Source organism: Elephantulus edwardii, unplaced genomic scaffold (assembly GCF_000299155.1).
Source record: "Elephantulus edwardii isolate Elephantulus edwardi_28Jun2011 unplaced genomic scaffold, EleEdw1.0 scaffold00008, whole genome shotgun sequence".
Classification (NCBI taxonomy): domain Eukaryota; kingdom Metazoa; phylum Chordata; class Mammalia; order Macroscelidea; family Macroscelididae; genus Elephantulus; species Elephantulus edwardii.
The window spans coordinates 13,960,105-13,970,732 of NW_006399758.1; the positions used below are offsets into that span (position 1 = coordinate 13,960,105).

Here is a 10,628-nt window from a genome sequence, read left to right on the forward strand (position 1 = left end):
AGCAGGGTGTGCCATCTGCTTATCCAAGGTTATTTATGTGTCTTCCTCCAGCCTGATGTCACATTTTTCTTCACAGAGTCCAGCTTCTTGAATAGTTTGCTCAATATATAGATTAAACAGACAGGAGAAAGGGTACAACTCAAATTTTAAATCATGCAGCAGGAATGAAATATGTTGTTGGGTTCTGGTTTGTATTTCTCTGATAGTTAATGATTCTGAGTATCTTTTCATTCATTTGGTGGCCTTATAAATATTTTCTCAAGTGGAATGTCTACTGAAATCCTTTACCATTTCATGACAAACTATCTATTTTCTACAACTAATTTTCAAAACAAAAAACTATATTTTGATCCTGACAGAAAAAGTAATTGAACTTACTAAACACAGTAAAATAAAGGCTATAAACATATCTTTCTTTTTCAAAAATGCTATCAGTTGTTGTGAAGCTTATTTGTTTGGATATAATTAGGGTATGATTTGGTTAAGTTTTATTCTTCTTCAGCATATCCAAATTTCCAGATACCTTTGTGGTTTTGAGCAACCCTATGCCTACTTAAACAAACAAAAAACTATAAAACTGAACAATAACAATTAAAAAACCACAATTTTATGTTGTATATCTATTATTACAGCCGGCACAAAAAATTTAGAAAAGATTTGTTGTAAAAATATATTAATATTTTATTAACCAACTATCCTATCCTTCATCATACAAGTTAATTACTGCATTTTACTTCACTCATTTTCAATAACTTTATTTCAGATAGCGTAATTTGGAAATAAAACAGAAATATTTTGTTTGGACGCTATGAGGTGATAATACCTAGGATTCACTGATGTTCTTTCTAATAAAAAGAATTCAAAGAAATTGAACACAACAGACAGTCACAACAAGTTTAAAGGATTGTTGTTCTAGGTAAAAAAAACCCCATTAATTCGTAAATCCAAATCTAAACATTATGCCTTTAGAAGCTATGAATAAATGCTGACACTTAAACAAATGTGAAATACCGATTCTTGGAATTTCCTTTAGACAAGATCATAGGGAAGAAAAGGAAAAAAGTTCCTTAATAAAATCTTGCTCATTCACAATATATAAACACTGTTGTTGTTGTTGTTATGTGCCATTGAGTCGTTTGCAACTCATAGCGACCCTATGTACAACAGCCCGAAACCGTGCTCTATCTATCCTGTGCCAATCTCATTGCCTGACACACCCATCCCGATTACCCCAGTCACTGAATAAATCCACCTCAGAGGGTCTTCAATAAAACTTATATATATATATATATATATATATATTATCTCAACCAAAAAGAATTTAAGAAAAGTTAAATCAACCAACAAAGTCAGCTCTTGCATTACATATCAAAATAATACTCTATCCAATTGTGAAATCTAGTATTAATAGAAATATCTATGTTTGTTTACCTGGACACAACAGAAAATTACAGAAGGAAATGCCTACCTGATGCAGAGAGGGTAACATTGTACTGAAGAGTAACAAAAATAATAGATGCTTTTGCTGTTATCTAGAAAGAAAAAAAAATGGTCAAGTCAACATGGAACTACCTAAAAAACAGTACACCAAGGGAACATATACAAATTCTGAGATCTTGCCCAGGGAATCCTACTTGTTAGCCCCTTGACAGGTACAATGGGAATTTCTGATGGAACTGAACTTTGGAGTTAACATTACCTACCACTGACATTCTATAATCAAGGTGAAGCCATATACCATTCACTCCAGCTTTAAGATTTCCTTAGAGAAATTGGAGTTCCAGTAAACAGTTACTTGACAAACCATTATCCTCTACACAAGGTCTGCACAATAAATGCAAAGGTGTCATCTGAGAAAATTTGCCAAGGCAAATTAAGAAAACAAAGCACAGTAATGAGTAAAACAGATCAAAGGCAGATTGTGTGTGTAAGAGAGACAAACAGAATGGACAACACACATGGCAAAATTAAGTGTTCAATAAATGTTTAACATTATGGTAAAAATAAAGTGGACTGAACAAGAAAACAGAATGCCTACTCAGTATGTACAGGAACCTGGCAGGGAAGTGGGCAAGAAAGAATAACGATAAATTAGATAATCACAAATGACAAAGAATTCGATAAAGGAGAAAGACAGGCAAAACACCAGACTTATTACTCATATATCAACATGGTGAGGTTTTAAAAAACAAGCTGTTTTTAAAAAATAGTTTTCATGTAAACATGATGACCATATTAGATCACAAAACAGAGGATAACTACATCATTACATAACCATCCAATTGCATCTCCATGTAATTGTCAAACCACTGACTTATAGTCTAGCCAAGGTGATATATAGCCTTAACTATCACATCCTTACCCTGCGGTTTTACTATTGTCATAAATGCAACATGCTGGTTATTAAACAGCCAATGAGTAGTAGGCAGTTAATAACACTGTGAAACTAGTGTTAAGTGTTTATACAGAGAATACTCAAAATAACTTTAAGCTCCCTGGGATAGAAAGTGAGGCATGTCTGGAAAGGTTTCTCAGAGACAGTGTAAAGATTTGTGCCTTGCTGAAAAAAAGCAGCCCATTAGGCCCACAAAAAAGAATGAGGAAGGCAACCTATACAGAAGAGAAAATGCATAGACCAAGTAGCTGTTGTGTGCTGTCGAGTCAGATTCAACCCATGGCTCACCCATAGGAGGGTTTCCAGAGGCATTATATTGCACAGGAGGAGACTGCTCATCTTTTTACCATGGAGCAAGTAGCTCTGAACTGTGAGCTTTTGGGTTGGCAGTACAACTTCTTATCAGTAGGCCACTAGGGTTCCCTGCAGTAAAAATTAGGTTAGACATAATGCACACTTCATAAACTGGTAGAAGAGCATGGAAAGTCTAGCACTACTGAGTGCTAAAATGGCATGTATGACAAGCCCAGGCATTTAGATTTTACTGTACCACCACTGGAAAATTTGGAGCAGGGAGACTTCTCTCATGGCGAGAAAGATGGCTAGGTGGGGTCTCCTACGTGACCTGAAGACCTTTTAAGTCAGACCCACCACTATGACCTCATCATACTGACACCCCTCCCATTACCTGCTGAACGTTCTTCACTGTATTATCTCTTGTAACCCAAAACCTTTAATAGCCTGCAGTGTAGGACCCTCTACAACCCTGTGCTCTCGCTTCTCCAGTCATATCTCATACCGTTTTTCTCATATCCTTTTGCCTCGTGCAAATCCTCCCAGCACAGCACCTGTGCCCATATTTTTCTATCTAAAACACTGCTGGAAAACTTCCTCTCTGCACATCTTGGTTCAATCCCAATTTTTCAAGGAAGCCCATTTTCTTAGAATATTGTATATTTGTTTAAAACACACACACGTGCATGGAAACAAGATGCACAAACATGTAGTCTGCACAAGAAACTATGCTCACGGGAGTTGTGTGGATTGCAAAATAAGATCTAACACATACGGCAGGCCGTTTCTTTCATCGTCTATCTCAGAGAACTGTATCCTTTTTCTTCAAAGTGCATGATACTGTTAGGTGCCATCCAGACCATCCCAACTACACGGAGGGGCCCTATGTGCAGGAAGGCCTGGTCTTGCACCATCTTCACAGTTGTTGCTTTCAGTCACTGTGCCCTGACCCTCAACTGAAACACACACCTTGTCTAGTGTCACTGCATTCATGATTTCCCTCTAGGCAACTAGTAAGTCAGCTCCGTAAGTTTTCGTTGTTAGGTGTCGCTGAGTTGAATATGAATCATAGCGACTCTATGATCAGCTATCCTGAACCCTGCCCTACCTTGTGTCATCCTCACCTTCTCTGAGACACTAGACCCCACTGCTGAAGTCACGGTGTCAATCCATCTCATTGGGGGTCTTCCTCTCTTTCACTGACACTCCATCTTTCCAAACATGATGTCTTTTTCCAAAGAACAGACTCAACTGGCTACATGTCCAAAGTGTGAAAGGAGTGCTCTGGGTGCACCATTCCCAGGACCTATCTGTTCTTTTGGCAGTCCATGGGATATTCAGTACTCTTCTCCAGCACAACTCAAAGGAATTGATTCTTCTTCTGTCATCTTTATTCACTGTGCAGCACTCTGATGCATAGCAGGTGACTGAGAGAAGACCACAATTAGGTGTACCTTAGCCTTCAAACTGACATCACTGCTCTTCAGTAAGAGCTCTGTAAGAGCAGGAATCAAAACTGTTTCTATTCCACGCTCAGTAGACAGCAAGGCTTTCAGTACAATTCAAGCTGACTATCAAGTAATTAAGGGAGCTCTGGTGGCCTAGTAATAAGAAGCTGTGCTAAAATCCCAAGTTACGTGGTCTGAATCCACCAGCTGCTCCAAGGGAAAAAGATGGGCAATCTCTTCTGTGGGATTTACTGCCTCTGAAATGCTGGAGGGTCAGCTAGGGGTTCAGTTCTGAGTCAAAAGCACATACCATCACCCTTACTTCCAATTATTACTGAATAGCAGGTAAATTACAACTTAGAGTAAGCATGCAAGCCAAGTACAAAATTTCTGCAATCACTTCTCAGATATTAAAGACCAGGTCAGGAACAGAAATGAACAAGCACAAATGTGGCAAGCTATGTCACATGAAGACTGCCAAGGAACTCAGGTAGAGAGAACCAAAAAGACATGAGACTCTTCAGAGTAGAGAGAGCCTTCCCCTACAACTGGCTCCTTGAATCAGGACTTTTTGCCTTCTAACAGGTGAATAATAAGTTTCTGTTCATTAAAACCACTCACTTTTGCCATTGCTGTTACAGCAACACTAAGAAACTAAGACATAGACTCAAAGCAAAAATAATTTCGTTTGTAACTGAGATATAATAGTTATGCCACTCCTCTCCATTTACAAGAAAATGCAAGTTAATTATTTAGATACACTGAAAGCAGGTCACTACAAGACTTCAAGGAATTACCTGATTCCATGCTGTATACAACATCATGGATCCCATAAAATTATTTTAAGTGGTCACCACTTAGGGCTAGGTAATTGTTTCTCATTATACAGAGATATTATTTTGTATTCTCGTTAGAGGAAGATGTGACTATTACATAGACTGGATCTATAAAAGTTAAAAACAAGTTTTAAGTATTAAATTCTATTTTCCCACCAGCTAACGGAGGAGTAAGCTGTTTTAAAAGAAGGAAGCAAAGGTAATAAGCTGTATTGAAAAAATGCAACAAAACTGTCAGAAAATTAATGTAATTGTAAATGTCCCTAAAATACACACAATACAAACAACCTAAAGTTCTAAACATCTGCAAAGTCAGGAAGTAGGAAATCGCCCTCTTGAGAACCCTTAACTCCTCATTCACCTCCTATATTCTCACTTTCAGAACACCTCCCAAGCATTTTTACATTTGTCAACGGCTCAAATTTTCCGAACTCAAACATTAAAGTATTATAGTCCACAATATGCATTATGTGGACAAAAAAAAAAGTCTTAAAAATCAAAATTTTAAGGAGATGACATTTTCTGACTACTATAAAAATCATGTGTATTTTCAAAAATGACAAATTCTTATCAACATTTTCAGCAGTCATATATAATCTCAGTACATGTTAAACACTGGGGCCCTTCTCTCACACAAAAATGTCATTTCCAATCTTTCTACTTTGATAAATTTCTGAGAAATAACAGCAGCTACTGGTATTTTTTTAATAGCTCTTATAAGCCAAGTACTATCTAGGCATTATATGAGGTTGTTGCGTAACGTGGGGCTGAAACCAACCTACAGCTGAGGCAGTTAACTGCAAGGGAGGAGACTGCCCATCCTTCTCCTGTGGAGCAGCTTATGGCCTTGAACCACAAACCTTCAGTATTGCAGCAGAGCATCTTGCCACTAGGCCACCAGAACTCTTATACAAAGTAGTTAATTTACATCTCAAGAGCAACCTAATACAAGTCCGATTTTAAAGATATCCTCTGTAAATTTAAATTGTGAGAAGCTGAATGACATGCTCTGGACCACCTGGTTATCAAGCTGCAGAACTTGAACTGGAACATAGGCTCCTTTAAGCTCCAGAGCACTCTACTAACACTATGCCTACATAGTTTCTTCATTCTGGCTAGCAACAGATTATGTATGGCTTTGCCAATGTCACAAAAAATCCTGACATTTTCTCAATGCAGTCACACAAAAGGCTTAACAAGTCTACTGCAAAGATATCAATTTCTCTATTATTCTAGAACAATCACTGTAATTCTGTAATTGTGTTAACTAAGATACTCAGTAACAATTATTTAAAAAGTCAAAATAGCAAAATTAATGTCAATTTTCCCCCATATGCAAGTAACATACTTTCAAATCCTAAATGCAAACATATGGCAAGAAAAATGTACAACTTGTACAAATACCTTTTTCCATATAGTGCTCTAACTGCCCCTTTTAAATAGATTTAAAAGAAAACTTCTATTTATGTCTCTGCTGTTGATTTAAATTTACTAGACACAGTATGGAGAAAAAAATCACTATTAATAAAAAAAATCAGCACTTGAGGCCTGGTATAGGAGACAATCTTCTCCAGAAATGTGATTAAAGTTAAAATGTCTCATATAAAAGGTTATACCATTTTTTTTCTTTGTTATACCATTTTTAAGTATTATTTCTTATTCATAGTCCATTCATTCAAAACATTGCATTTGCTGGTACTATTTCTCTTAAATTAGGGTTTTAAAAATCGGGCATTCTTACCATGTAGGGCTGTGTACTCTGAATAAATAAAGATGCTACTTCTACTAACAGTACAGGAAACTACACATTTTGTTGTTATGTGTTGTCCAGTTGGAACTGACTCATAACTGACCCTCCAGTGGTTTTTCAGAGGCTGTGAATTCCACAGGAGACAGCCCATCTTTCTTCCCAGAAGAGCTGATGGATTCGGACTGCCTGCCTTTTGGCAGCACAACTCCTACCATGAAGCTACTCTGAAATCTCACACACACACACACACACACACACACACACACACACACACACACGTGTTTGTATCCAGAAAGAGTTTACACATGTCTAAATCACATAATTCTCTGGTAGCCTGGTAGGGAGTTTCCCTGCCCACCTGAAAATGTCCAATGACAATGTACCAGCTGCTCTGCAGGTGAAAAATGGGCAATCTCCTTCCCTGTTGATTTACAGCCTCTGAAGACCCGCTGGAGGGTCGGCTATGAGTTGGTTCTGACTCCTAGGTACATAACAACAACAAACCTTTATAAACTGCCATATATCCTATTTCATCCCTGTAACAAACAGTAGCTATGAGGATCCAGAGGTAATGGTATTTTCTGTAATACAGCAGCAAAGGTAAGGCTTAGGCTTGAGTCTGAATAAGTTCCCTTCTACCTTCCACTATACTCAAACTTGACTCTTTGTAACAGAGGTTTCAAGCATAACCACATACACACAGACCATCAGAAATTAATATTTCTATCCTGAAAAGCTGCAAAACCCAATTTAAAAATTATCCAAAAATAACACTGCAAGAGTGAACTCCATTTAAAACATGTACACTTTTTCTGGTTATAGGTAGTTTTGTACAATTGATTTATTTCATTCAACAAATATCTTTTTTTAAACATTTACTAGTCTCAGACATCATTCTAGGCACTAGGTGTAAACGAATTAAACCCCCCCAAAAAAATCACCCCCAAAACGTTTGCCCTCATAGAGGTTACATTCTAGAGAAAAGAAAACCAGTTATAATTAAGAAAATTACAATTTTAGATACTATACAGAAAAAAACCCGGGGATGTGTACCGGGGAATGAGAAGAAAAAACCCCCAACCCCTAGGATGTTCCATGCTCATCTTTCAAAGTTTATTATTCACATTCAACAGCTGTTAAACAAGTCATCAAAATACTAGCGTGTGGGAAGAGAATTTACACACTCCTGACATTTCCATTCTCTCATGCTTTAAGAAACAAAAAGACAGTTATTTGACGCCCTGGTAGTGCTGTTCAGAATCTTGATTTATGTATCAGATTTTTTTTTTTTTTTTTAAAAAGCAAGCATCTGGTCAAAAAGTTGGAGAACTGATGATGAAATGACTGACTTTCAGAAACAATTACTGCAACAATCGTTGCGTCTCTGGAGCGGCAGAGCAGCATGATCACTCGGTGCCATGCGGCCACCGCCCTTCAAATAGGTGGCGGGCAGTTCCCCCCAAACTCAGGGGCTCCCCAAGTGGCCCTGGCGCCCGTGGCCTCGGGTGGGCAATCTCCGGCCCCCAGAGGCCAGGCCCTCACTTTGTCCTCGCCAGCCCCGCGCACAGCACCGCCAGCCGCGCGGCCACCCCCGGAGGTCCGCCCACCGCCCCTCGCCAGCTCGGCAGCTCGGCAGCCGCCCCCGCCCGCCGCCGCCGGCCCCTCGCCGGCTGCCACGTAACCCTTCGCGGGAACCAGGAACTGCGCGGCCGGCTGGGGGGGGGGCGTGCGAGTCAGCACCGGGCGAGGGCGGCCCCCACCCCGGGGGAGGTGGCGAGGCCCGCGGGGACTGCGCATCCCCGGCTCAGCGACGGGCCCGCACCGAGGGGCAGCGGCCGGCGCCTCCACTCGCACGGGCCGAGCCCCCGCAACCTCTCCGGGCGGAGAGGCTGGCGCGGCAGCCGGGGGCCGGGCGAGTGGGAAGCAGGGCGGGCGGTTGGGGTGCGGAGCGGGCTCACCTCGAACATGAGCCCCAGCAGGAAGATCATCGCAATACAGGAGACGATGTCCGCGTGATTCTGCAGGATGAATTCATGGCTCAAGACCGGGGGGTTCTTGGTGCTCTTCTTGCGTATTGCCATGGTGGGGCCACCGCCCGTGCCTGCAGGTGCTTCGCCCTGGCTCCGGTCCTCCCGGCTGCTCACCGACAAGCTACCGCCGCCGCCGCCTCCCCCTGCCTGCTCCTCACAGCCTCGCAGCAGCCGCTCGCTGGAGCTTCACTTCCCATCCCACAGCCAGTACGCAGCCGCCGGGGCCGCCCGGAAAAAAAAAAAAAAAAAAAAGCTAGAGCGCAGCAGGAGCGAGCATGCGCATCAGGGAAGCGATGCTCGCGCCGCGGCCGCCCCTACGGGCCCACAGCGCTACCTACCGGCCGGAGGTCGCCGAGAGGGAGCCAAGAAAACGGAGCGGCGGCCCCCAGCGCAGAGCCCGGCCGGGAGTTGGGAGTCGTTTGGGGCTCGAGCTTCCCGCCCCCCCCTTCAAAGAGGCCGCTGCCAGAGCCGAGGGCGGCCGCGCGCTGCGATCGGCACGGACCCCGCCCTCCTGGGCTTGCGTGTGCTGAAATGCTTTCTTCCGAGTTGATTGCCACTTCTGGAAAGCCACTACCATCGTTAAAATAATGTTAAACACGACTTCGCCCTGACTACATATGAGCACGGTAGGATTATTAGCTTCAGCACTTTTAAAAATTTACTGCAAAGTTCTTTTGATCCCACCTGTAGATTTTTTTTTCCTTCTTGTAGACTTGGTCTAACTTTAAAAGAGAAGTTCCATGGAGCTCCACTCTCCACACACATCCCTCTCTTTCCACCCTCATTGAACCTCAGACTAAATAAAGATGGTGCAATCAGCTTGGGTTTACTTGCTGCGTACAAAACTTTTAAGCAATCTCTAGCTCTCTGCTTTGGTCGTTTTGCTTCCAAACCGAAATATCTTTATATTCTTTTTCTTGAATTGCACTACCATTTGCCCTAATCTAGAAACCAGTCTTGTTAGATGCCATCCAATCGACTACCACTCATAGTCACATCACGAACAACGGATCTGAACCTTGTCCAATCTTGTACCATCCTCATGATCTCTGATACACTCTATTGCTACAGTCACAGTGTCAATCCATCTTGCTGAGATTCTTCCTCTCTCTGACCCTCCACTTTTCCCCAACATGATGTCTTTTTTCAATGTCTGGTCCCTCGGCAACATGCACAAAGTATGTATGTCAGACGAAGTTTGACCATCCTTGACTCTAAGGAGTGGTCAGGTTGTACTTCCTCAAAGACATACTTGTTTCCTTCTGGAACGTAAATTCTTATTTTCTATTGAAGCATTTGGTTTGTGAAAGGCTGAGTTCTACAGCTATAATTCTTCATTTTGATTGACATAAATTTAGATATTTGACTTATCTCTGATCAATAGACAAACCATGTGGCTTTGCTGCTCCAAGAGGCTCAGGGAGGAACAATTTGCCTGCGGGGCTTGATAGGAAAAAACGGAACTCTGCAGGGCATGTCCTTAGTGAAAAGAACCCAAATGTTATCCAGCTAAACGTGAGATCTTGGTAACTGACTCAGGGATGCATGGACACAAATACCCTTGTGGTCAAAGCCCCAGTCACAAACCTGTAAGTGTTTTTATCTGTCATTGTGGATGTCCATGGATTGACACAGTCCCTGTGGCAATGGGGGTAGTTTGTCAGAGAAGGTGAGACTGGCTCAAAATAGAACAGGGTTCTTAACTGTTGCTCACAGGATGGTTATGAGTCGTGGGCTTGAGGGCACATAACAACATGATTATCTCAGTCACGGGCGTTGGCCCACTTTGTAGTCCTGTCTTCTGCTACAGTACTGGATTTCTACCTGACAAATCATTCATAAGTTTGGGATGGTTTTCTGTTTTATACCTGAAAG

General features: G+C 41.7%; 1 protein-coding gene across 2 annotated transcripts in view; it reads right to left on the reverse strand.

Annotated features, from left to right (window-relative positions):
- TRAM1 (translocation associated membrane protein 1) overlaps positions 1 to 8,999 on the reverse strand; it is a 32,261-nt gene extending 23,262 nt beyond the window's left edge. The window contains exons 1-3 of one of the 2 annotated variants that reach the window (XM_006880451.1): positions 8,825 to 8,999; positions 8,682 to 8,741; positions 1,469 to 1,532 (exon numbers count right to left, since the gene is read on the reverse strand). In XM_006880451.1, coding sequence (XP_006880513.1) covers positions 1,469 to 1,532; positions 8,682 to 8,711 — 94 coding nt within the window. In that variant the 5' untranslated portion in view covers positions 8,712 to 8,741; positions 8,825 to 8,999. Of the gene's footprint in view, positions 1 to 1,468; positions 1,533 to 8,681 lie in introns of both variants that reach the window. The other variant, XM_006880450.1, reaches the window with a different exon arrangement.
- Positions 9,000 to 10,628: the final 1,629 nt, after the last annotated feature.